The following is a 24,830-nucleotide window of genomic DNA, read 5'->3' on the forward strand; positions in this document are numbered from 1 at the left end:
TGAATCACAATGTGTTCGGATGGGAAAGTGATCTGGGCAAGCCAAGCGCGATTGGAATAATAACATTTTATTACAACGAAGGGCTTGTGAATAACTGCAATTCAATTCGATGACACTCCGGGCGGTATGCACTTCTGGGCACGGCCCAGATGTTCCACCGCCTTTGGGCGCTTACGTGCGCTCCGTGACCGCCACGGCTGACGCGGGGTAGGCGGCGGAGACCGCATGCGCCCTGTCTTCCTGGGAGAGCGCCCCCTCCGCCCGGCGGCTGCAGCGCCCGCACGGAGCGCATGCGTACACCCGGCGGGAGGAGGGTGGCCCCGAGCTAGCGGAAAGATTTGGCCGTGCAAGTGAAAGGGAGCTGACGGGTGGGGCGCAAGCGCGCAGGCGCAGCCGGGGGCCGGGCAGCGACTCCGGAATCTCGGTGATCCCCAGTCTGCGCCGCATCCCGAACCGCAGCCATGGCCGCCTACAAGCTGGTGCTGATCCGGCACGGTGAGAGCACATGGAACCTGGAGAACCGTTTCAGCGGCTGGTACGACGCGGACCTGAGCCCAGCCGGGCACGAGGAGGCGAAGCGAGGCGGGCAGGCGCTGAGAGGTGCGTAGCAGGCCGGGGCGGTGGATGTGGGCTGCGAAGGCCGGGGCTGGCGCCTCTGGGTCACGGCCGCCTGGCCTCACCCGCGCCCTCCCGGAGAACGTCTAGACCTTAGGCTTCTTCTTTCTAACAGTGTATTTTGCAGTTCAGAAAATGAGCCGGGGGTGGGGGATCGACTTGCTCAAGGTCACCCAGCCAAGAAGAGGACCCGGGCGCTCACCGCGCAGTTTTATTGCGCTCACCACACCGCCTTGCGAAATCGCTCTCGTCTTAGTCTGAGCATTTAGTAACTCGGGGACGGGTTACTAAATTGGATGCCCAGCTACAACCAAACCTACTCTAGGCTAGGGAGGCTGATGAAGTGGCAGGCCACATGCTTCTCCCCGCCGTGGGGGAGTGACGCGGCGCCGCGTTAACCAAAGACCTCCACGTGCTCCTGTAGGATGCTGTTTAGCAGCATTCCACAAACCGTGTCCAGAGTGCATCCACAAATGTAAATGAGTGGTTGCATGAATGAAGGCTTTGAGTTAATCCTCTTCACAACCCCATAAAGTATACAGATTTCATTCCCTTCCTTCCCAACTCTCCCTGGCCCTCTTTCATAGTTGGGAAAGTGAGAGTTGGAAAGAGGACTTGACCAAAGTTACATCTTATTCCTAGTCCACCACGCTGGCCTCTGTTCTGGGGATGAGTAACAGGTAGGTGCGAGGGAACTGGTAGGTAAAGGTGGAAGTGGCAGTGAGATAAGCTTGCCTACTCAGGCTGGCCCCCGCTGGCAGACCGTTCTCTGTGATTTTGAAATGCTAATAAGGAAGCATTCCCTGCTGCCAGCAATTCAAAGAATCTCCGGACTGAGGAGGTGCTTCCATTGATCCTGCTCTGCTCCCTTTTAACCTCGACTAAGTAGCAGCCATTGAAATGGGTCATTGATGCCTGGTTGATGTGAATCAGGTATTTGGCCCAAATTTGCTCTTCCTAGGTTCTTGCCTCCACTGTAGATCTTTTAGAAATGAAGCAAAGGCTTGGAAGCAAATCTGGGAAATGTAATCCTGCTGAGGATGTGTGTGAGTAATTTGGGATGGCCCAGTGTGACCTCATACCAGTTAGGAGAGGCCAGGATGGGGAAAGTGCTGGTAGAGGAGGCCATTTTCTCTCCTGTCTGCAGGAAGAACTGAATGGTCTGTGGTGGTTTGCTGATGACTGACCCAGGACAAAGCAAATTGCAACTGTCCTCTAAGACTGGTCAAATGCCTTAACTTGTAATCTCTTAAAATAACAGACCCTAGTTGAGTTTTTAAGTAAATGTTAGTAGCATTAGTTTAAAAAGAAAGCCCATGAAATTTTTAAAATAACTGTTTAGGGGCATCACAGATGATTAAATAAAAAGTCAATGACTAAAAGCAAAAATTCTGAATGATGAAGACCATATGAATAATCTAATAATATAAAAGGCCCAAAATAAAGTATTAATTTCACCAGGGCTTTAAGTACTATAGGGCTTATAAAATCTTGCATGATTTCAGGAGCAAGTTAGCAAGAACTGAGTTTCATCACGCCGTCTTACTAAGGGAGGATGGAGGCCACATGGCACCAGCTAAGCCCATCCATGGGAGCGTCCTAACTCTGCTTTGTTTGATGGCCAAGTTAAAGGAAGAGGCTTGAGGCTTTAGAGTTTGTTGAGAGTTATTAGGGGAACTGCTCTTTTCCTCTGGGATCTATTTGTGTATCTAATGTGCAGCACTCCACAGCAATTAGAAAATTCAGTGAAACAACCACAGCTTTTCAGCATGGCAGCTGAGCCTTGCACTGAGGATGTTGCTTCCCAGTGACTCAGCCTTTTACTGGGGAATCATTCTTCCCCATAAAGTTAGGGAGGAGATGGTAAGTGAGTCTACTAGGACTTGTCCTGAGGCTCAGCGATGAGATGTGACTTTTCCCTTGTGGGTGCTGGTGAGTCTCTGGTGACTAATCCTCCCTTCCCCCATCAGTGTAGTTCCTACTGGCCTTATTCTCAATTGAATGACTGGCAGAAAATTCACGTTTCATTAATTACTGTTGGTGGTCTCAGTACGAAGCAACACACAGGAAAGTTTGTGCTGAATTTCAATGAGGGCCTTGTAGCCTCCTGGAAGAAAACAGATTCCTGGAAAGGGACATCTCCCCATTAAAGTGGGAGGGAGAATAATGGTTTGTGAAACATAAACGAAGATATATATGGTTGTAACTTACTGGTTGGGCCAACATAACTCTTGATACCACCCCTCATAACTGCTGTGTGTAGAGGAGAGGTCTGCTCTTTCTCCAGTGAGTGGCTTCTCTTAAACTTGGTTTAACAATTGTAGATAGGTAGATATATAGGGTAGTCAAGTAATTTGACTAGCAGAAAGGAACTGTGGATGAAGAGACTGTGATTTCCATATTCTAGGGAAGATACAATTTCATGCAACAAACTGGTTTTATCAGCATCCTCTAAGAGTTCTTGCTGTATCCTAATGGTTGAATTCAAAATCCCATTTCTCCTGGACCAGAAAGTAGAGAGGACTGAAATATATTAGTAATTGTCAATCAGAAGTGACAGTTCTAACTAAAATACAAACATCAGAATCCTTAGAAGTCAGGAAACTATGGAGATAGCCAGAGATGGTGGTTATGAGTTGGATTAGAGTCATACAACCTGGGTTTTTAACCTTTCATGTAATATCTGTGATCTCAGATAATTTGCTTAACTCCTGCAGTTTATATTTCCCCTACCCGGTAAGATGGATTGTAATGATGTAACCTCATTGGATTGTTATGAAAACTAAATAAAATACATACAAAGTACTTATTAGTCCAGTGCCTGACAGATGGTAAACCTTCTATAAATATTAACTAAAATGTTTATTAAGTGACTCCAAGTTTTTAGTGTCCTTAGGTTAAAAGAATTAAAGCAAATAAAAAATTAAAATGTGCTTAAGCACAGCACTCTGGGGATTAGTAGCGCAGATCTCAGGTTAGCTCGTTGATAATACATTTGGGCCTTTGGTTAGATGAATTATTGGGAAGCTGCTGGGAAGTATATTGTCAACTGCAACATAAATCAACAAATGTTACCTTCCCCAAAGGCAGAATATTCTTTTTCCTGTATGCAAAATAAAATATTTAGGGTATACAAAATATTTAGCCAGATAATTTTCATTTAGGTTGTCTATACCTGAGATTTATATGTAAGAAAATTCTGGCTCTAGGGAATTTCCTGGCGGTCTAGTAGTTAGAACTCCTTGCCGTCACTGCTGAGGGCCCAGGTTTAATCCCTGGTTGGGGAACTAAGATCCCACAAGCCGTGTGGTGTGGCTAAAGAAAAAAGAAGAAATTCTGGCTCTAGAGTGGACCTCATTAGCTTATCACTTTTAACTTAAAATTTCCAGATGCTGGCTATGAGTTTGACATCTGCTTCACCTCAGTGCAGAAGAGAGCAATCCGGACCCTCTGGACAGTGCTGGATGCCATTGACCAAATGTGGCTGCCAGTGGTGAGGACTTGGCGCCTTAATGAGCGACACTATGGGGGTCTGACTGGCCTCAATAAGGCAGAAACTGCTGCCAAGCATGGTGAGGCCCAGGTAAAGATCTGGAGGCGCTCCTATGATGTCCCGCCACCTCCCATGGAGCCCGACCATCCCTTCTACAGCAACATCAGTAAGGTATGGACAAAGTGAAGCTTGGCTCGCTGCACGCAGGACCAGGGGATCAGAATCTGGACTTCTCTCTTTTAGCTTTTATTAATATCTGCCTAGATCACTGAGTTTCTAATTTATGATAAATCCCCCTTTGTAATCCGCCTTCTCCAAGGAATGACCATTACTCATTAAAAGATTTAGTTAAGAGTTTATGTGGTTTATCTACAAAGAATTTCCGTCTTTTTTTACATGTATTGCCATATTTTAAAAAACTGCACTACAGGTGAAGTGACTTGGGAAGAGCCTTGAGGCCCACCTTTCCAAAGTTGTGTTTCTTTTGGACTATTCAGTCTTCCCAGTCGTGGGTAGTAGGGGAGGGCGGGCAGGATAGTAATAATCCCCCTTCCCAAGCCCTCAGTGCCCTGGTGAGAGACTTTTACTTATCACTGTGATCCCTTAGGGGATGAGGAATAGGCAGAACAAATGCAGCTGGTAATAACTGGCAAGCTGGGATTTTTTGTTTAGGATCGCAGGTACGCAGACCTTACTGAAGACCAGCTGCCCTCCTGTGAGAGTCTGAAGGACACAATTGCCAGAGCTCTGCCCTTTTGGAATGAAGAAATTGTCCCCCAGATCAAGGAGGGGAAACGGGTACTAATTGCAGCCCATGGCAACAGCCTCCGGGGCATCGTCAAGCATCTGGAGGGTATGTATGCTTTTCAGAGGGGCCCTCAGGGAAGGGTAAAGCAGAACTGCCACTACTCTGGACTGATTTAGTATGAAGGAGACCTTCAGGAAAGGGCTGGATGTACTGAGAGCCTTAGAGATAGTCCAGATTATCTCCTAGTAGAAACATGATCCTTGCTTCTCAAAGCATCATCTGCAGAACCAGAGGCTGCCACACCCCACCGGGTGCTTGTTACACGTTAGAACCTCAGGTCCCACTTCAGACCTGATTTGGAAGCTGCGTCTGTCATCCAGGTGCATCTATCATTGCTCTATTACAGTAGAGTGATCACCCAAGGAATGCCCCCAGTATTCTTTCTTAGCCACTGAACAGTAAGAAAAAAGGATGAAAAGTATCTCTCCCCAAAGGAGATACACATGAAAGTTTGAGATGCCTACCTCTAGACTAGGATTGCTAGTTGAAATTGCTGATAAAAATCCTTCTTAACCACAGCCTGATTACAACTCCCCACATGAGTGTCAATTTGCATCCTAAGTTGTTTCACTTAGGGGCCTAGCAGAGGCCCAGATGTGCCACGTTTTGGCAGCTGTATGGACAACATAGGACGTTTGAGATACTAAGATGTATAGTCCTGCTTCACTGTGGGCTTCCAGATCCCCCTTGGGGAGGGATACCTTTCATCCCTTTTTTCTTGCTGTTCAGTGGCTGAGAAAGAATATTGGGGGCATTCCTTGGGTGATCACTCTGCCCTAATATAGATCCTTACTTTCATGACAAGTATCAGAAAGGGTGTCTTGTTTTAATTCCTGCCAGAGTCCTTGGAGGACCCATTTCCCCACATGGAGGATGAATAGTAAAGCTGGAGAGGTCTGTGGATTCTTATCTTGCTTGACTGATCATGAGGAGGTATATTTTCAGGTCTCTCTGAAGAGGCTATCATGGAGCTGAACCTGCCGACTGGCATTCCCATGGTCTATGAGTTGGACAAGAACTTGAAGCCCATCAAGCCCATGCAGTTCCTGGGGGATGAGGAGACCGTGCGTAAAGCCATGGAGGCTGTGGCTGCCCAGGGCAAGGCCAAGAAGTGAGGGCAAGCAGCAGATTACTTTCCCAAGGATTACCCTCCTCCCCTGCCCTGGCCCACCCTATTCCTCTGCACCTCTCCCTGGCACATGTCCCACTGATTACACCTGTAGGCATCGTAAGTTGTAGCTGCAGGTGGGGACCAGCGGCTCCCAATTCCACATTAGCCATTTTATCTCTTGCACCCACTCCCTTCATACAGTCTAGTCAGAATGGCACGTCTGGGGCATGGTCCTCAGTCCAAGCCGAGGGAAGACTTATCCAGAAGTGTTGAGAGGTCGTTACTGGGGGGTTTGATGGTGGTTTATTACTAAGGAGCTGCTTGAGTAGGGGACAGGGAGAAAACCATGCTGAGGTGTGACCAATGAGGAGAAGTAAGAGCCTGTTCGTGTCCCCAGAGGCCAGCCGGGCACAGTTGTTAGGTGACTTGGGGCTCTAGTCATTCCAGTGGAAGATGAATGTAACCTGCATGGTGATTCAATCAAATATTCCTCCCTGACTCTAAAAGGCTGGATCTATCCTGAATGTTTTTGTGTTGCATTTACTTTAAAAATATATATATATAAATATGAAAAAAAAAAAACCAAAAACCCTTCTGGGGTTTTTAGTGGCGGTTGAAATATTCCCACATGTGGTCATCAGCAAATAAGTCATTCCTTACACCATCATGGGATAAGCTCCTGGCGTCTAAGGTGTAGGAGTTCATCCTGCTGTGTGTTTTAGAATCCCTCCCCTGCCTTACTGTTTTGTGGCAGCGGAATGCCTCTCGATCATGTCCAAGTGTGTCTCTCACTGTGCCTGACTTCTGAATCATGTTCCAGTTGCTTGGCCCAGCACTTGGGCCCAGTACTCATTTGAGCATAACTGTACTAAAAATGTCTTTTTTCCAGATCAGTATAAAATAAAGGAGTGATGTGCAATATTTTCTGTGTGATATGTCTTACCTGAGGAAATCAACTCGAACATTCAACTTGAAATGTCTCTCACTGCCCAAGTTCGTGTATGACTAAGGGCTTTAGGACAGCCAGTCCCAACTTTACACAGCCATTTTATCTCTTGGACCCACTCCCTTCAGACAGTCTAGTCAGAATGGCACATCTGGGGCATGGTCCTCGTCCAAGCCAAGGGAAGACTTATCCAGAAGTGTTGAGAGGTCATCACTGGGGGGTTCCAAATACCATGTATCTCACTGGGTTCTCCACTGCAGGTTGAAGAGCTGAACTCTTTCCTGTTGCCTCTCTACAGCTCTTGCCCAATGGTACTGGTTACTAAAATCAAATTCTGAAACTATTATACCTTCTTCAGAAAGGTAAAAGTTTGTTTACTAGACTTAAAAAAGCCAGTCCCTTTCTATTAGTAAACTGTAAACTTGATTCACACTTTTCCTTTTGGCTCCTAAAGTTTTATCCCTGTCAGTTACCTAACTTCCTCAGAAATTACACTTGCAGGAGAAAATGAATATACAGTCATCCCTTATCTGCAGAGGGGAGACTTGATTCCAGGACTCTTCTGGCTACTAAAATTAACAGAAGCTAGGCTGCAGTCCATGGGGTTGCTAGCAGTCGGACACGACTGAGCGACTTCACTTTTACTTTTCACTTTCATGCATCGGAGAAGGAAATGGCAATCCACTCCAGTGTTCTTGCCTGGATTATCCCAGGGACAGGGGAGCCTGGTGGGCTGCCGTCTCTGGGGGTGGCACAGAGTCAGACACGAACTGAAGCGACTTAGCAGCAGCAGCAGCAGCAGCAGGGACTTCCTTGGTGGTCCAGTGACTAAGACTCAGCTCCCAATGCAGGAGGCTAGGGTTGGATCCCTGGTCAGGGAACTAGATCCCACATGCACGCAGCTGAGTCTGCATGCTGCAGTGAAGAGCAACTAAGACCCAGCACAGCCAAAATAAACATCTCAAAATTAACAGATGCTAAAGTGCCTAATATAAGATGGCATAGTACAGATGGCTCTCTCTTCATGGGTTTCCCATCCATGAATAGGGAGGACTGACTGTAATTATCTACATAATTGGGAAGGGGCATTGCTCACATTTACCTTTTCTCTGAGGCCTTTGAGAAGATCACTGGAATATGAGAAAGCCCATAATGCCGTCCTAGTAGGAACAAGTAACACCATCTAGAAAATTCTTAAGCTCTATGCTAGCCATTGGGTGAGGCATGTTATATACATAATCTTCAATCCTGATAACCTCTGAAAGGGCTAGTATCTCGTTTACAGAAGAGGAAACATGCTGAAAACAGAAACTTGCCAGAAGGTACACTACTGAGTACTGGGACCCAGTATGAATGTTGCCCTTATTCTAAAATTTAAGCAGCTTGCTTTCCAAGTTAGCTTTTTATCTGATGTGCACAGTAATCCTAGGAAGACTTTTAGTACTTTAAGTCTAAAGTAGCCTGATGGGATGTTAGTTTCCTTAGCTTGTACTGAATCTTAGAACAAAAGTCGGTAATTTTGTGCTCAACCCATGCCTGACACATAGCAAGTACTCAAAAGTATGGAGAACATAAAAAATACAGAAAAAGACAGGTGATTAGGCATTGTCTACAAAGACTCTGCTCTAGATGTCATGTCAGTTTAGATTCTTTACCCTACTTGAGACAACAGAAACTAAAATTCTTTTCATAAAAATGTTTTCTTTGTCATAGCAAAAATACACATTTGTAACACTCAAAGAACAGGCTATAATCTACTATCATACAGTTTGTTTGCTGGTGCCTCCAAAAGAAATTGCTCCAGAGAATAAAATCCGCTGAAAGGTTCACAAGAAAAATGTTCCACCTACAGAAGATTTTTCTAAAGGTGGCTGCTGACCAACCCCTGGTGTCTGAATAAAAACAGCCTCCTGATGTCACGCACACATGTACTCTTAGAAAACAGCTTCCCCTCTGCATGGGAAAGTGGCTTCTTAGGTCTGTAGGAACTCAGGCTGTACTCGGGCCACCTTCCGGAATTCCTTGGTGTGGGTCTTCGGGCACTGCATCTCACACCAGCTGATGGGGACCATCTGGACACCTGCAAGGGAAAAGGTGGTGTAGGAGCTGGGACCCCAGATACTTGCTCGAGACATTTCTCTTTTTAGGTGGGTGTGAACTGATGTCACCAAGCTGCCTAGTGAACCTCTCACCTCATACAGAAAAAAGCCTTGCTTGTTCCACTGACTTATGGAGTAAGTGGCTCTTTTCCTTAGATTATATAAGGAGAATCATTCTAATCCCGGTAGTCAGTATCTACACTCACATTGCTTCTAAGATAATTAAAAAACGAGGGAAAACAGTGGACTAATCCCAAACCCTAGCTCCCAGGAAAAGGTAAGCGTGTGGAAGCATGGACAAACTCACCGGATTCGCTGTGGGCCACCACCACTCCCAGCTCATTTTCCGCGGTGGTTAGCAGGTAGTTGGACTGTGCATCACCTAGGGAGATCTAGTCACATCACGTTGGTAAAGGAAAACAAAGACTTATACGTCTTCCCTCTCATAGCTACTTAGTGGTTTCTCTACTTCCATTTCTTCCTTTGACAAAGGACCACAAGTCTGCAGGGAATAAAGGATACCACTTTGGCCAAGACGATGTCCCCTGGGCGGAAACTCTTATAAATTTCAACCTGTACAGAAAGGAGTGTTAAGTAAAAGCTCCGATCAGGTCTATAATGAAACTATTAACCCCACTGGGTAGAGCTAGTTTACTTCTAACTCCAGAGGGTAGAACCCCAGTGGTAGATCTACCATTACTCAAGTAGATCAACAACTTTTATTGCTTCTGTGGCATCATCACATAAATGAAAGATCTGAACTCAGTAACCTGATCAGGAATCTGACTTAGACAAAAGGTACTATGGCTGCTCTGAAAGGGTCCAGAATAAGTCTGAGAGAACAGCCATGAATAAATACCTGGCTTCAAAGACAAAGCGTAAACTAGCTCCTCTCTGGTCAACAAAAAGAAGAAAAATCCTACGAAGAGGAAAGGAATAGTGAGGTGAGTTCCACATCTTCCAGTAGAGAACACCTTAAAATTCCTTGGACTCCACATTCCCACAGACTTTTGAAATTCACTGGAATAATCTAAAAAGACTGAGATTCCTAAAGCCACGAAGAAAAATAAGAACCAACCAACAACCTTGTCTTTTTCAGTAGCTCGGACGTCTTCTTTGCTATAAAGAAAAGAAATAACAGAAAGATTAATTATCTGTGAGAAAGAATTATCCTGCAGACTCCTAGCAGACAAAGAGCTATAAGAGCAAAGAGGACAAGTCCTGATCAGGACCCTGCTGCCACCCAGAGGAGCAAGTGGAGAAATGTTTCCTGTCCTTAACCCCGAGGGAACAATCAGTTCCCATTCTTGGATCAAACAGAACAGGATTATCAATATCTCCCACTAGAGCAAAGTGGATCCAATTTGGCAGAGAAGGATAAGGAACTCTGCTGCCTTAGGAGAGCTTGAATGGCAGCATCACAGAACCACACAGAATCCTGAGGGTGGAAAGAGCCTCATATGTTAAATTATCTAGCTTATAAGAACTGTCTGTCCCTTCTCAAAGAACCCATAGTGGGGAAAAATACCACTTCACCCACTACCCTTTTTATTATCTTATAATGCTTGGGTTAATCGATATTAAACACAAGAAAAAAAGGTACTTCCTAAAATGCCTTCTTTACTTTGGTATGAATCATACCCACAATGCACCTCCAGCTTATTCAATTCTTTTTTGTTTTATTTAAAGTCCTATCTCATTAATATCTTCCTTCTGTCTTAACTCACATACTGTAATATTTTCTTTAGATACTACGTGGGGAGAATCAAAGCACAAAGAGGTGAGACAGGGCAGGAATAGACTGTAATTGTTCTTAAAAATTCCAGTTTCCCATCCTATCCTAATTTCATTCCAGGCGCTGAGGCGAATATGAAGACAAAAATACTCCTTACCGGATGGTTCCTCGAAAAGAGTTCTTAAGTGGTGTGGACCCCACATACAGGATGTGTACTTTGGCAAAGCGTGAATTGATGCTGGAGACCTGTGGAACAGAGGAAAGGGCAGCATTAGAGTATTAGCAATTGTCAGCTGAAGGAGGCAGGAATCAACTAGGAAAGACTAGGATTTTAGTCCAAGCATCCCTACTAAGCATAGAATTTCAGATAAGTTAACTCGTATTTATCCCTGCATAAGTGATGTTCATAAAGTGGAGTAAGAGCCACTCTGGCCACCTAAAACAGAGTTACCGAGGGAAATCAAATGAAATAATATGGCAGAGATTTTCAAAAATGTGCAGGTCTAACATAAATACACAAGGGAAGCATAGCAAATCTAACTAGACCTTTAGCAGATCTCACCAAGAGGCCTGTAGTGTGAATGGAACTTAAGTCTCCATTCCAGCTGCTGGGTAATATTTGGATCACTGTGCCTGTCCAGTTATTTTCAAAATAATGCATAGATTTTCTCTTTTTTTCCTTTCCCCTTTTTTAAATGTGGCCACGCTGTGCGACTTGCAGGATCTTAGTTCCCTGATCAGGGACTGGACATGCACCTTTGGCACTGCAAGTGCAGAGTCCTAACCACTGGACTGCCAAGGAATTCCCCACATAGATCTTCTGTTGGAGAAATTATTTATAGAGGAAAAACTAAGAGCTACAAGTTAACTGGCAGAGGGTGGGGATGGGCATGGAATACTGATGTCTTGTAGTTATTAATTGGTACAGCACTAATTTGCACTTGCCCTCAAAGACTTTATAAAAATCTTTCATTTCTCTGCAGAAAAAGTTTCACTTTAGATGTTCAAAAATACACCTCCTTATGACCTTCTGGTACTCCTGTTTCCCAGACAAAAGTAAAAAATTATATAATGAGGAAACCAGCTCTGTGAAAGAACTACATAAGCTTGAACTTGACCACACTGATCATTACCCTAGAAATCTCTAGACCCAGCAGAGTCCAGTAAAACTTTCTGTGATGATAGAAAAATTGTGTTGACCAACACGGCAACCACCATTCACCTGTGGCTATTGACTACTTGAAATGGAGCTAGTGGAACTGAGGAAATAAATGTTAAATTTTGTTTAATTTTAATTTATTTAAATTTAAATGACCTTATGTGACTATTGGGAGAAGGCAATGGCACCCCACTCCAGTACTCTTGCCTGGACAATCCCATGGACAGAGGAGCCTGGTAGGCGGCAGTCCATGGGGTCACACAGAGTCGGACACAACTGAGCGACTTCCCTTTCACTTTTCATTTTCATGCACTGGAGAAGGAAATGGCAACCCACTCCAGTGTTCTTGCCTGGAGAATCCCAGGGACGGGGGAGCCTGGTGGGCTGCAGTCTATGGGGTTCACAGAGTCGGACACGACTGAAGTGACTTAGCAGCAGCATGTGACTACTGGTTACCATACTGGACAGTGCAGTTCTATAATGATCATGATTTCAACACTGGATGGTATCCTAAGCAGGGAGGTTAAGACCAACTTACCTTACAGGTTACAATAGCTCCTACATCTGGCAGTAATTGGGACTCTGTTTCTCTCATCACAGATATGACAGGAAGCTACAGAGAGAAAAATAAAACCTGAATATCCTGGCTAAGCCTTGGATAAAGGTATTTGTGGCTTGACAGTAAAATGGGATACCTTGGGCCACAGTTGACGTCACATGGGCAGGTGGACTACAGATTCATTTGTAGCCCAGAGCAGAAAGCCTTAGAAATTTTAGGATACAGGAGGGCCAAGGGGCCACAGAAAGAAAGCTGCAAGAAGATACAATCTTACCACTTTAGATGAGTTCCAGAGTTTTTTTGTGATTTTCTTAAGAGTTTTTCGGCATACAACTACATTGCCTGTAATCACGGATAATCTGACTCTTTCTTCCAAAGTTATATCTTTCTTTTGATTTGTCATTTTATTGAACAGGCTAGAATTTTCAAATAAATGTTATATAACAGTGGCCATATTTGTTTACTTCTATTTAACACTTGTAGAGTTTCCTCTTTGAGCATGGTACTGGCTATTGGTGTAGGAAAGATACTTTTGAGCCTGATCTTTTCTTAACCTTTCCCTTGTTCAATATGCTTCAGCTCTCCTGGTCTTTTTTCAGTTTCACCAATTCACTAAATTTTTTCCCATCTCAGGATCTCTTTTCAACCTGCTCTTTCTGCTCACTCACTCAACTCTTATTTATCCTTTAGATTCAGACTAAATATCACTTCTGACTAGGTTGGATTTGCCTATTACATGTTCTCATGGTACTCTGTAATATTTTTTCAGAGCAGCCATCATACGTGTAAGCACACATTCATTTGAGCATTTATTTGCTTACAGTTTTTATCTGTACCCCTTGATAGCGGAGACCACGTATATTTGGCTCATTATCACATCCCACAGCTATAAAATGAACAAACTTTCAAATCCTAGGGAAATTCCCAAAAGTGATCGAATACAAAGTCTCTCATTTTATAGGTAAGAACCTATAAAGGGAGTTTAAGTTTTTTACCTAAGGCAGAATTAAGGTTTAGTCAATACTGAATTCTCTTTCTACTATGATCCCAGTCTTTAGGGCTTTCCTGGTGGCTCAGCTGATAAAGAATAATCTGCCTGCAATGTGAGAGACCTGGGTTCGATCCCTGGGTTGGAAAGATCCCGTAGAGAAGGGAATGGCTACCCACTCCAGTATTCTGGCCTGGAGAATTCCACGGACTGTATAGAGATATGGGCTTCCCTCATAGCTCAGTCAGTAAAGAATCTGCCTGCAATGAACCTGGGTTCAATTCCTGGGTTGGGAAGATCCCCTGGAGAAGGAAATGGCAATCCACTCCAGTATTCTTGCCTGGAAAATCCCATGTATAGAAGAGCCTGGCGGGCTACAGTCCATGAGGTCACAAGAGTCGGACACAAGTTAGTGATTAAACACCCCCCACCACCACCTCCAGTCTTTAAGCCGCTCCTTCAAGAACTGCTTATCTGATCCCAAGCTAATCATGGATCAGCTTCTGGAACCAGGGAGAATAATATTATTCATACGTTCAATAAACATCTCCTGAGCATTTACCTTGCACTACGTGCATAGTAGTGGAAGGGTCTAATGGGGAACTTATAACTGCGTGTTTAATTGCATGCTGAACTAAGTGCTTAGAAAGGGAGTAATAGCTCTTGGGACCTCCCTGGTGGTCCAGTGGTTAAGACTCTGAACTTCCACTGCAGGGGGCATGGGTTTCACCCAAGATCCTGCATGCTGTGTGGCACAACAAACAAGCAAACTGACCCCAACAGCTCTTTCTGAGTATTAAAACAAACAAAAAACAAAACTCCCTTTTTTGACTAGGGCTTCTCTGAGAAAGTGATACTAGTGAGGTTATCTAAAGGATGGTGGTGGTTTAGTCGCTCAGTCGTGTCCGACTCTTGCGACCCCATGAACTGTAACCCGCCAGGTCCATGGGATTTTCCAGGCAAGAGTACTGGAATGTGCTGCCATTTCCTTCGCCAGGGGAATCTTCCCGACACAGGGATCGAGTCCGCGTCTCCTGAAATGGTGGTGGATTCTCTTCCGCTGAGTAGGTAGGATTTAATCGGGCTAAGGAAGAGAGGAGCGTGTTCCAGACAGACGGCGTGTGTACAAACACTCTGTGGTCCACTGGCGATACTGAAAGAAGACAGTAGGACTTCTGCAAAGAGTGAGGCGCGGGTAACGGAGCGAGATGAAGCCGGACAAGTAGGCGACATTTGGCCAGGATTCAGCTCACAGCACGGCTGAGCTCGCCTCCGTTCTTTCCCCAGCTTGCTTCCCCGAGTGTCAGCAACACAGCCAAGCCAGACAACACAACTAATTTGTGATGGCTAAGTGTCCAGCAGCGGGGATCCCAGCTGTCAGAAACTTAAGAGACTAACTCCTTCTCCTGAACCAGGCACTAAAGACGCGCTCGTAGGACCCTGGCTAAAGACAGCGAAATCAAAGGCAGCGTAAGACAAAGACAGACAGAGGAGAAGGGAAGCTGCCCCATTTACCGCGCCGTTCTCGCTGGTCTTTGTCAAGCAGCCAGCAAGCGACGAAAAGATGTAGCCGTGCCGTGTGTAGGTGCCGCTGCCCGGGCTGCCCTCCTCCAAGTTACACAGACGTTCGCCTGCGGAAAAAACGCTGCATCAGCCATGGGTCCGCTGAAGTTGTTGATCGTCTGGCCTTCTTGCCCTTGTCCCTGCCCAGGATTTGCTCTGGATACCGCTGACTTACCGGGGATGCAGTACCTCACGGGTGGCGCCATGACTGCCACTGTCCCAAATCCCGAGGAAAATGAGGCCGACCTCTCATTGGCCAATATCCTGGTGCAGTTCCGCAGTAAGAAACGCGCTAATTGGTGTGCTCTATATGTAATCTCCGTAAGCGCTTCCAGAAGACGTAGACTCCATTTCCCAGGTTGCATCGGGACGAGTTCGGGGGCGGGGCTTCGGAACTCCTGCGCTTGCGCCTGTGGTCAAGGATGGGCGGGCGGTGGGTCCGGGTCTGCAGGCTGGACCTGTGGGCGGCGGGCCATGGTTGATTGGATTGAGCCGGGCCGGTAGACGCCGAGCTGGAGGGGGTGGCAGTGAGCGGCGGCGGAGGCTGCGGAGTTCGACTTGGCTGATTGAAGAATCGGCCGGCGGCAGGTAAGAGCGAAGCTGCGGCCTTTTCTGCCCAGTCCTGTCGCTTTTTATAGGGTCGGGCCCTGTTCCCGGGCCTTGTGAGCCCGAGTTCCTGCTTTGCACGGCCGTGCCATCGAACCGGACGGAGCGCACCCTCCGGGCAGCCCTGAGGCGTGGAGCTGGAAGGTCAGCCCAGCCAACTCGCCCATTTCACAGATTTGGAAATTCATCCCCAAGGATAGGATTCTAATTGTACCGTATCTCTAAGATAGTTCAAGATAGAGACCGAACAGGTACTCAAGTTAATTTTTACTTTCAGTCTTTCATTCTTTGACCATGCCAGCCTTATTGAGAAATTAAACGTTTCGTCAGTTTCTGTAACTGCAGCCTCCAATCTTGCGGAAGCGTGCTAGTCTGGAAGGAAAGTCTGTGCATGAATTAGTGTTGCTCTTACTGATGATTGACACTTGCTGCTTCAGACTGTAAATACCCTCAAAACAGCATCTTTGTTCAAATGAGTTATGTCGACTCTGTTTCCTCTGCCCTTTGGTGTCTTTGGAATCTATGTGTTTACTCCCACCCCTAATAGCCCCCATGTCCAGTTTCCCCTTGGGAAAGAGTTGGTGACTGAGAGTCTTGGGGAGAGGAGAGTGCTGTGACCTGCACTCCCCTCTGATCTGGTGGCACGTGTCACTGTGTTGCTAGCACTGAGGGATCAGAGTGTTCAAGGCTTGTGTTGGGGGTGATGCTGCTGCTGCTAAGTCGATTCAGTTGTGTCCGACTTTGTGCCACCCCAGAGACAGCAGCCTAGCAGGCTCCCCCATCCGTGGGATTCTCCAGGCAAGAACACTGGAGTGGGTTGCCACTTCCTTCTCCCATGCAGAAAAGTGAAAAGTGAAAGTGAAGTCGCTCAGTTATGTCCGACTCTTAGCGACCCCATGGACTGCAGCCTACCAGGCTCCTCTGTCCATGGGAGTTTCCAGGCAAGAGTACTGGAGTGGGTTGCCATTGCCTTCTCTGTTTGGGGTGATAGGGAAACTCTATTTCCTGCCCTGTTCACTTCCATCACCACCCCTCACCCCCAACACACAGTTTTTTGAGCTCTGCTTTATCTCAGTTTCCTGAGATGAAAACTTCTTATGTTCAGTTGTGGTCCCATGGACTACATATTTATTCCCTGGCGTTCCCATACCCCCCCAAACCTCACTAAGTAAAATAAGGGAAGGGGGCCTTGGTCTCAGACTTCTTTTACATAATCTGGTCTTAAGCTCTGTACCTACAAGTTTTCAGCTTACATGTTTGTGTTGATTACTGGTTGGATAGTTTTCTAGAATGACTTCTACCTCTGAAGTGCAATGATTCCACCAGTGGTTTTCATTTCTCTCTGTATTGATCATGAAGAATGTAGCAGCTGACACTTATTTCGTGTTATCACGTTGGCAGGAGTGTCCTTGCTATTATTTGTAGGACAGATGGACATCTGACCAGCCTTTCCACTTCGGCATCCCTCCAGTTCGTTCATTCAACAAGTATTTATTGAGTACGTCCATGATCCAGGTATTGGTGCTAAGCACTTTATAAACATTTCATTTGTATCTTACCAACTGTATATATAGTCATAAAGTGGGTAGAGCAGAAAGGTGCCTTAGTATTTAATCCTACTCTCTCATTAATGGGAACACAAGAAAACTGAGTCCCAACAGAATTTGGTGATTTGCCCAAGGTCACAGATCTACTTCAGGGCAGAATTGAATCCTAAGTAGTCAAGTTGTGGGGCAGCTGAGAGTTGATAAGTCTGGTCTTTGAGGCATTTCCTGTAGAGTTCAGTAATTCCAGAAGTAGCTGAGACAATCTAAAAAGTGGAGAATCAGAAAATGAAGGTTTTTTTCCTTCTAAACAGGAGAGATGGTATATAATTTTTGTTTATTACAGATGAGGCACACATCTTATTTGCCTGCTGTTGCTGTTAAAACTATTTTAGTAAATAGAAAACTCTCCATTAGCTTTAGTAAGGGAATGAATGATGGTGTGGATAACCTAAGTCACTTGGATTTGTTTTGGGGTAAAATGTTTCATTCCACTGTTACATTAGATTGTAGCTGTACACTATTTGAAAATTCATGCTTCGAGCCAAATCAGGATTCCACACAATAGGAGTCCAAGTCAAAGGAGGTAGGAAGTTTGAGCTTTTCCTTTTTCTCTTTTCTGCACTGTCCCTTTGTTCTCTAAGCCTCTCGGAGATGATGGAAATGGCCAACTTACTTTATCCTGCTACAGAAGTAGGTCCCTACTGAATTGTCTGTCTTCTCCTTGCTGGTCTTATCTGCTGGCTTTGTTTTTGCCTTAAGTCTTCAGAGGGCTTATGGAAGGAGGTAATTAAGTTTTCTTTGAAAGGCCTCTTGTGGGGATGTCAGGGTGTAAGGAGAGTACCTTGCTCCAGTTACTGAAATGACACCATCCCTACAGTGGAGCAGCCTCCTCCAGTTTCTGCTGGGCTTTGAGCTGCCTGTTAAATAAGTCAGTGGAGTTGCAGAGGACAAAGTAGCCATAGGGGAAAATCAGATAATTTCCTCTCTGATAAGACCTTTTATCTGCAGAATTGATGAGAATATCATCAAAGTGATCTGTATGTTCTGTTCTGGGCATTGCCTGGGTAGCTGACCTCCCGTGGCTGTTAGTTGAGGTAAAAATCACATGGAGGAGGTTAAGGCACTTTCAGAGGAGCCGTGCACAGCGCTAAAGAGCTGGACAGGCTGGTTGGGACACCTGGGGCCAGGGCAGCAGCTGCAGAGAAAGCTCTCAAGTGTCCAGCTAGAACAGAGCAAGGGAAACTCATTACGCAGAGGGCGGGCCCTGTGGTCTTCTTCCGCCGTCCTCCATACCGCCATGTCTCCTGCTTGGTGGTGATCTGCTCAGGACCCGTTGTTTTGTTCATGCTTGGAGTGGGACTGGGACTAGAATTGGAGACAGAGCATCTTATGTCATGCAAGGGGGAGGTGAGCTGTCCCCACAGGAGACACGGACTCTCATGCCGCCAGGCCGGTAATGGCAGTAGGACGGATAAGTGTCTTTTGCCTGGATAGCACCAGGGAAGATCTAGGTGCAGGATTCGCATGGTGTGAACTCACTCCCTCACTGCTGTTCCTGGTGAAGACGGTTGTTAGGAGGTAGGGGCTTCCCTCGTGGCTCAGACGGTAAAGAATCCGCTTGCAATGCAGGAGACCTGGGTTCAATCCCTGGATTGGGAAGATCCCTTGGAGGAGAGCATGGCAACCCACCCCAGTATTCTTGCCTGGAGAATCCCCATGGACAGAGGAGCTTGGCGGGTTACAGTCCATGGGGTCGCAAAGAGTCAGACACAGCTGAGCAGCTAAGCACAGCACAGGGCAGGCAGGAGACCCCGGACACCTCTGCTACAGTGGCCAGGCCCACAGGGCCACGCGGATAGCTTTGTGCACATTGGTTGGGCTCTACCCAGTGGTCTGTCCACATAGACAATTCCAGAGACCCTGCTTGAGCTTGGAGCTGCCTCCCTATTTCCCAGCTGGTGACTGGCCCGGTGGGCCTCAGCCTTAGGTCTCCGCCTCTAAGCTGCCCAGTGGTGGGGCAGGGAGGGACAGGACCCAGGCTGGCCCCTCACGGTGCTGTGCTCTCCTAGGAGCCATGCGGGGCCAGTGGAGCCTACTGCTGGGCCCTGCCCGCCTTTGCCTGCGCCTGCTTCTGCTCCTGGGCTACAGGCGCCGCTGCCCACCTCTGCTCCGCGGCCTGGTGCAGCGCTGGCGCTACGGCAAGGTCTGCCTGCGCTCCCTGCTCTACAACTCCTTCGGGGGCAGTGACACCGCCGTGGACGCTGCCTTTGAGCCTATCTACTGGCTGGTGGACAACGTGATCCGCTGGTGTGGGGTGGTGAGTGATGCCCGGGGGCAGGAAAAGGGTTGTTTGGGGAGCACATGTGTCTGGCAAACTTACCCTGGGTCAGGACCCACACTGGCCTCCTACCCTTGGGAAGCTCCTGAGTCTTCTCTGGGCATTGCTGCGCTCTCTCATGGCATCCTCCTGACCTCCCCGGTGTTGGCAGGTGTTCGTGGTGCTGGTGATCGTGCTGACCAGCTCCATCGTGGCCATCGCCTACCTGTGTGTCCTGCCCCTCATCCTCCAAACCTACTCCGTGCCCCGGCTCTGCTGGCATTTCTTCTATAGTCACTGGAATCTGATTCTCATCGTCTTCCATTACTACCAGGCTATCACCACCCCACCTGGATACCCACCCCAGGTGGGTACCCCCCTCCAGGGGCATGGGGGTGGAAGAGAACTTCAGGCCATGGGAGCCAGTCCCAGGAATGGGGGGGAGAGTCCCTTGGTGTTTCTGAGGTACGAGACTGGTGCTGCCGCAGTCGTCACGTTGCTTTTCTCCCTCTGCACAGGGCAGGAATGATATGACAACAGTCTCCATCTGTAAGAAGTGCATTAACCCCAAGCCAGCCCGAACACACCACTGCAGCATCTGCAATAGGTGGGTCTCTGGGAACCCCAGCCATGGCCCTTTTGCTGTAGCCCCAGGGCAAAACCTAGACCTGGCATTTGCCTGGACATTCATGGGGTACCCTGTCATGTGCCAGGCCACATGTCCTGAGGACATGGGCCCCAGGATGGCCTGTGAGTTATGCGTTATCACCGCTTGGGGAAAGTGAGGTTCAGAGAGAGGGGTCAAGGTAGGCAAGAGACCCGAGTTACCTTGTCCAGTGTCTTGTAGCCAGTGAAGCAGGGTTTGAAGCAAGGCCTGGCTGTCCTCAAAGTCTGTGCCCTTTCCGCCTCAGCAGGATGCTGGTCCTTGTAGGAAAGGATTGGCACTGACATCTCGAGAACCTTGGCCACCGTAACAGAGCCTGTGTCCCTCCCTCACAGGTGTGTGCTGAAGATGGATCATCACTGCCGTATCCTTTTGCTATCTCCTCTGCCTGAAACCTCCTCCTTTAGCTCCAGAGCACTGCACAGGTTTAAGGGCCACAGACCTAAGGCTTCTAGCTTCACCCTGCAGAGAACACTGGGCTCAGGAGAAGTTAGTAGAAGAGCAGTTGTGGGGACCAATCATCTCCTGGGAATAATGTGCTGTCTGGGACGGATCTTCTGGGAGCAAGGCCTCTCTCCCTAACAGCTCTTTCTCTCGTAGACTTTCATGCTAACATCCATCGGATGGAAAGAGAGGTCTTGTTCAGTGGGTTGTCCAGTGGGGGTCCAGATAGAACCATCGGTCCCTTTCTGCTGTCCCACACAGATGTCTGGTAAACCTGTTTGTCTGAATATTGGCAGACACATTTTACTAAAGGATTTCGGCTTTCATGATCTCCTGGTGGGACTCGTGAGGGCTTTGAAAAGCTTTAACACTTTCCCCTCAACTTCAGGGAAGTCCCATATTTTCCTGCCTTTGGTGATGGAATCCTTGGGCTTGGATGATATTGTTAGGAACCACAGAGAAACCAGAGAAGCCAGGACACCCCCTGAAGTTGTGTGTTTGGTCTTGTCCTTAATCCTTTCCCCACCAGCCTGGCTAAACAACTGTGTGGGCCACTATAACCATCGGTACTTCTTCTCTTTCTGCTTTTTCATGACCCTGGGCTGTGTCTACTGCAGCTATGGAAGCTGGGACCTTTTCCGGGAGGCTTATGCTGCCATCGAGGTGAGCCCATAGTTAGGAAAAGAGCAGCTCAGTAGAGAGCACTTTGGGGTGTGGAATTTGTCCCTAAGAAGGGGCTGGTAGCACCCCCCTCTCCTAGAGGCTTGAGAGTGTAACCAGCACTGTTTTCCATCCCCTTAGAAAATGAAACAGCTCGACAAGAACAAACTACAGGCGGTTGCCAACCAGGTGGGCTCTCCCCACCCCACTGCCTCCTGCTGCTCAGGCCAGGGGTATAGAGGTGCTGAGGCAACTGGGGCCCACCTGTTAGTCGAGTTGTAGAGACTGGGCTCAGGCCAGTCGAGACTGGATCGGGGTGTTCTGGGGGCTGCTTGCCACAAGCAGACCAAGTGGCCTGGGGACCAGCTGGGAGTCCCTGGTATGTGAGTTTTTGGCTCTCTATCCCATTTCACCTTCTTTGGGCTGAGCAAGGGCTCTGCCTTGGTGATGGCCTGAGCAGTACAGAGTCCATGTTAGTCTGTGTAATGGGGTTCCAGGGGACAGAGGTCGGGCTGGGCCAGTCTGATGATCCTTTGCTCCTGGTCTGTCTGCATCTCCATCAGGATCCCCAGGCCTTTTAGGACTCCTTGTTTTGAGCAGATTGTCGGCTTGAGATTTGCCTCTGCTGCCATTTTGGTCCTTAGTGGGGCTCCCTGTTCTCCCCCTCCAGTCATTCTATTCTGGGTGTGATCTGGTCCCCTCTCTAGGGGATTACAGCCGCACAGTTCTGACTGGGAAGTGGAGTGGCTTCCCCTGGAGCCCCGTTTGTGTTGTCACAGCTAAAGGCCCAGGGTTGGTCCCTCCTGTGCTTTACTATCCTGTCCAGACCCGCTCTGCCCAGTGTATGTCCACATGACGATGCCACTGGCTTGGTCCACCCATCTGGCTGCTGCCCTGACTCCTCTGTGGCTGAACCCCCTATCTTCTCCCCCTGGGCCTGGATCACTTCCCTGCCTGCAGGTGCTGGGTTCTGGTGGAGACCAGCAGAGTCAAGGAGCCAGACTGTGCTGTTTTTTTTCTAGACTTACCATCAGACCCCACCACCCACCTTCTCCTTCCGAGAAAGAGTGACTCACAAGAGTCTTGTCTACCTCTGGTTCCTGTGCAGGTATCTTAACTCTCATTTGTGACAGTTGAAGGGAGGGGCAGCTTCAGAAAGCCTTTTACAGTGCCCACACAGGCAGGAACCCCTCCCTGTATGAACTGTTGCTGTTCTTAGCCTCACTTAGGTTGGCCAAGAGTAGAGCTTAATTTTCTTCAGCATTTTGGGGGAGGGAACACGAAGGACTTGGCACTGAGGGTTTGGTATGTGCGAAGGGAAGTTCAACTCCTTTTAAGAGCAGATGCATTTTGTAGAGGAGGAAAACTGCAGATATGAGGGGGTGAGGTGATCTGTTGCGTGATACGCAAGTAGAGACGGTAGAGCTGGAGTCTGAGGTGCCGTTTTATTTTGATCCTTGGTGCTGTTAGTCCCCTTTTCTTGTCGCCCAAGCATGGGTATTTTAGGAAATGCATGACATTTTCATTAGTAATAGACTTATTTCCCCATTATCCTTGCCACATAATGTATTCTTGGCCCATATAGATGGTTTTTCATGGATGCTGTTTTTATCAGTAGATGCAGTGAAGTAAAAGTTCACTTAGGAGCCATCAGCTGGGAGAGAAGGCAGAGGTCCCTCACCAGTCACTGTTGCTCAGCGCAGTTTCAGACCTACTCATGGCCTCTAACCCTCTCCATGCTACCCCCCAATCTTTGCCCTTCTTTTCTCAGTTCTGTGGCACTTGCCCTGGGTGCCCTAACCATATGGCACGCTGTGCTCATCAGTCGAGGTGAGACTAGCATCGAAAGGCACATCAACAAGAAGGAGCGCCAGCGGCTGCAGGCCAAGGGCAGAGTGAGTGGGGCTGGTTTTGGGGTGCTGGGGCGAGTGGTAACCAAACCTGCTGTTCTGTAGAGTTGGTTTTTCTCCCATGGTCAGGGCCAACTAGGGCAGGCCTGAAGCCCGGAAGTTGCCTAGCTAATTTAGGCTCAAAATTGGTTTAAGGAAGAGAGTTCTTAGAAACGTTTTTCTTTGCTCTAGGTTTTTAGGAATCATTACAACTATGGTTGCTTGGACAACTGGAAGGTATTCCTGGGTGTGGACACAGGAAGGTAAAGTAAAACATCTAGATCAGCGCTGTCTGTTGCACTTGCTGTGTTGAGAAGAACATCCTACACCTGTGTTGCCTGACATTAGCCACTAGTCACATATGGCTTCTGAGTGCTCGAAACGTGCCTCATATGTTAGTGGATTGAATTTTAATTTCATTTTCACCAATTTAATTAGGCACACGTGGCCAGTGGCTACTATATTGGTACAGTAGCAGATGACTACAGTAGAGTCCTGAAAGCTGTTCTCAGGAAGGGAGCTCTCATTTGTATGGCAGTGTTGGATTTCAAGCAGATAACTTGTGGGACTGAAGTTACTTGTGACAGAGATCTAAGACAATAAATGAAGCTAGCTCCCTCAGCCCAAGAGACAAAGGTAAATCGTTTTTTAGATTGCAGCTACCGAGGCAATACTAAGTAGGTGACCACTGAGTACCTGCCCTCCCTTTTCCTGTCCTCATTATTGCTGCCTGTCACTGTGCTCGCAGTGCCCATTAGAAGTTAGCTCAAAACCTCTAAAGGCCTTCAAGGCACCAGAGTGAAAAGTGTATTTCTTGGACTAAATTGGAACTTCTGTTACTTTTGTGATGAATGCCAAGGTAGCTTCAGACTGCCTTGAGCTATCTTTGCTGAGGCTTGAGGATCAGGGAGGAAGACTAGGAAGGCCTGGATCTCAGGAGTATTTGTCTTCTCTTACAGGCACTGGCTTACTCGGGTGTTGTTACCTTCCAGTCACTTGCCCCATGGGAACGGAATGAGCTGGGATCCCCCGCCCTGGGTGACTGCTCACTCAGCCTCTGTGATGGCAGTGTGAGCGTGTAAGCTGGAGTGTGTCAGCCACAACTTGAGCACCACCCTGCTTCCTGCGTTGCCTCAAGGGCCTCCAAGGATAGCTTCTTGGGATCCTTGAGCCAAAAGAGCCAGTGGGCCTGCCCCAGGGTACCATGCAGGGACAACTCAAGGACTGATCTCCTGGCTGCTGCAGAAGCAAGGCACAATGTGGAGAAATCCTAGGACTCATGTCCCTTTACTCAGGCAAACATAAGTCCAGCCCCAGACTGGAGATCAGGCAGCTAGCAACCTTGCCAGGTTGACCCCGACCTCCTCCAGGTTACAGCACTGGGGTTGGCCGCCACCTCTTCCACTTGCCGTCTGAGGAAACAGCTGAATGGTAGAGATGAGATTCTGGCTTCTCAACAGGGCAAAGATATCAGGCCTACTGCTGAGGTCACTGCCACTTCTCATGTGCTGCTGAAGGGAGCAAAAATAAAGGTATTTGATTTTGTAAAGACTGTAGCTTTTCACTCTTTACCTTTCCGGTGGGACAGGGAAGGGGAAATCAGGGTCAGGGCCTAGTGCGCAGATGT

General features: G+C 47.6%; 3 protein-coding genes across 12 annotated transcripts; 2 read left to right on the plus strand and 1 right to left on the minus strand.

Annotated features, from left to right (window-relative positions):
* The first annotated feature begins 452 nt into the window (after positions 1 to 452).
* PGAM1 (phosphoglycerate mutase 1) lies at positions 453 to 6,948 on the plus strand. Its single transcript, NM_001034054.1, is given in 4 exon segments — positions 453 to 600; positions 4,005 to 4,279; positions 4,781 to 4,961; positions 5,862 to 6,948. Coding segments are annotated over 4 exon segments (765 nt in total). The 5' UTR covers positions 453 to 461; the 3' UTR covers positions 6,032 to 6,948.
* A 1,706-nt stretch (positions 6,949 to 8,654) lies between these two features.
* On the minus strand, positions 8,655 to 15,304 carry EXOSC1 (exosome component 1). Of its 4 annotated transcripts, NM_001015529.1 has the most exon segments (8): positions 8,656 to 9,053; positions 9,380 to 9,464; positions 9,595 to 9,645; positions 10,158 to 10,191; positions 10,965 to 11,053; positions 12,505 to 12,579; positions 15,029 to 15,144; positions 15,252 to 15,288. In NM_001015529.1, coding segments are annotated over 8 exon segments (588 nt in total). In that variant the 5' UTR covers positions 15,283 to 15,288; the 3' UTR covers positions 8,656 to 8,946.
* Positions 15,305 to 15,467: 163 nt separating this feature from the next.
* ZDHHC16 (zinc finger DHHC-type palmitoyltransferase 16) lies at positions 15,468 to 24,752 on the plus strand. 7 transcript variants are annotated; one of them, XM_024985535.2, is made up of 13 exons: positions 15,468 to 15,664; positions 17,084 to 17,197; positions 17,733 to 17,812; positions 19,299 to 19,546; positions 19,719 to 19,913; positions 20,065 to 20,153; positions 20,546 to 20,574; positions 21,184 to 21,317; positions 21,456 to 21,503; positions 22,337 to 22,422; positions 23,086 to 23,209; positions 23,396 to 23,466; positions 24,163 to 24,752. In XM_024985535.2, exons 3-13 carry the CDS (start codon positions 17,761 to 17,763, stop codon positions 24,275 to 24,277), a joined length of 1,191 nt encoding a protein of 396 aa, XP_024841303.1. In that variant the 5' UTR covers positions 15,468 to 15,664; positions 17,084 to 17,197; positions 17,733 to 17,760; the 3' UTR covers positions 24,278 to 24,752.
* The last annotated feature ends 78 nt before the right edge of the window (positions 24,753 to 24,830 follow it).

The sequence above is a fragment of the Bos taurus genome, chromosome 26 (assembly GCF_002263795.3).
Source record: "Bos taurus isolate L1 Dominette 01449 registration number 42190680 breed Hereford chromosome 26, ARS-UCD2.0, whole genome shotgun sequence".
Classification (NCBI taxonomy): Eukaryota; Metazoa; Chordata; class Mammalia; order Artiodactyla; family Bovidae; genus Bos; species Bos taurus.

Coding starts and splice junctions, on each gene's coding strand:
- EXOSC1 (XM_005225479.5), bottom strand. CDS start 15,282: ATGGCGCCACCCGTGAGGTACTGCATCCCCG. Junction 11,054..15,028: donor AGACCAGCGAGAACGGCGCG/GTAAATGGGGCA, acceptor TCTGTTCCACAG/GTCTCCAGCATCAATTCACG. Junction 9,054..9,379: donor GGTGGCCCACAGCGAATCCG/GTGAGTTTGTCC, acceptor TTTCCCTTGCAG/GTGTCCAGATGGTCCCCATC.
- ZDHHC16 (XM_024985535.2), top strand. CDS start 17,761: ATGCTTCGAGCCAAATCAGGATTCCACACAATAGGAGTCCAAGTCAAA. Junction 19,547..19,718: donor TGATCCGCTGGTGTGGGGTG/GTGAGTGATGCC, acceptor CGGTGTTGGCAG/GTGTTCGTGGTGCTGGTGAT. Junction 21,318..21,455: donor AGGCTTATGCTGCCATCGAG/GTGAGCCCATAG, acceptor CCATCCCCTTAG/AAAATGAAACAGCTCGACAA.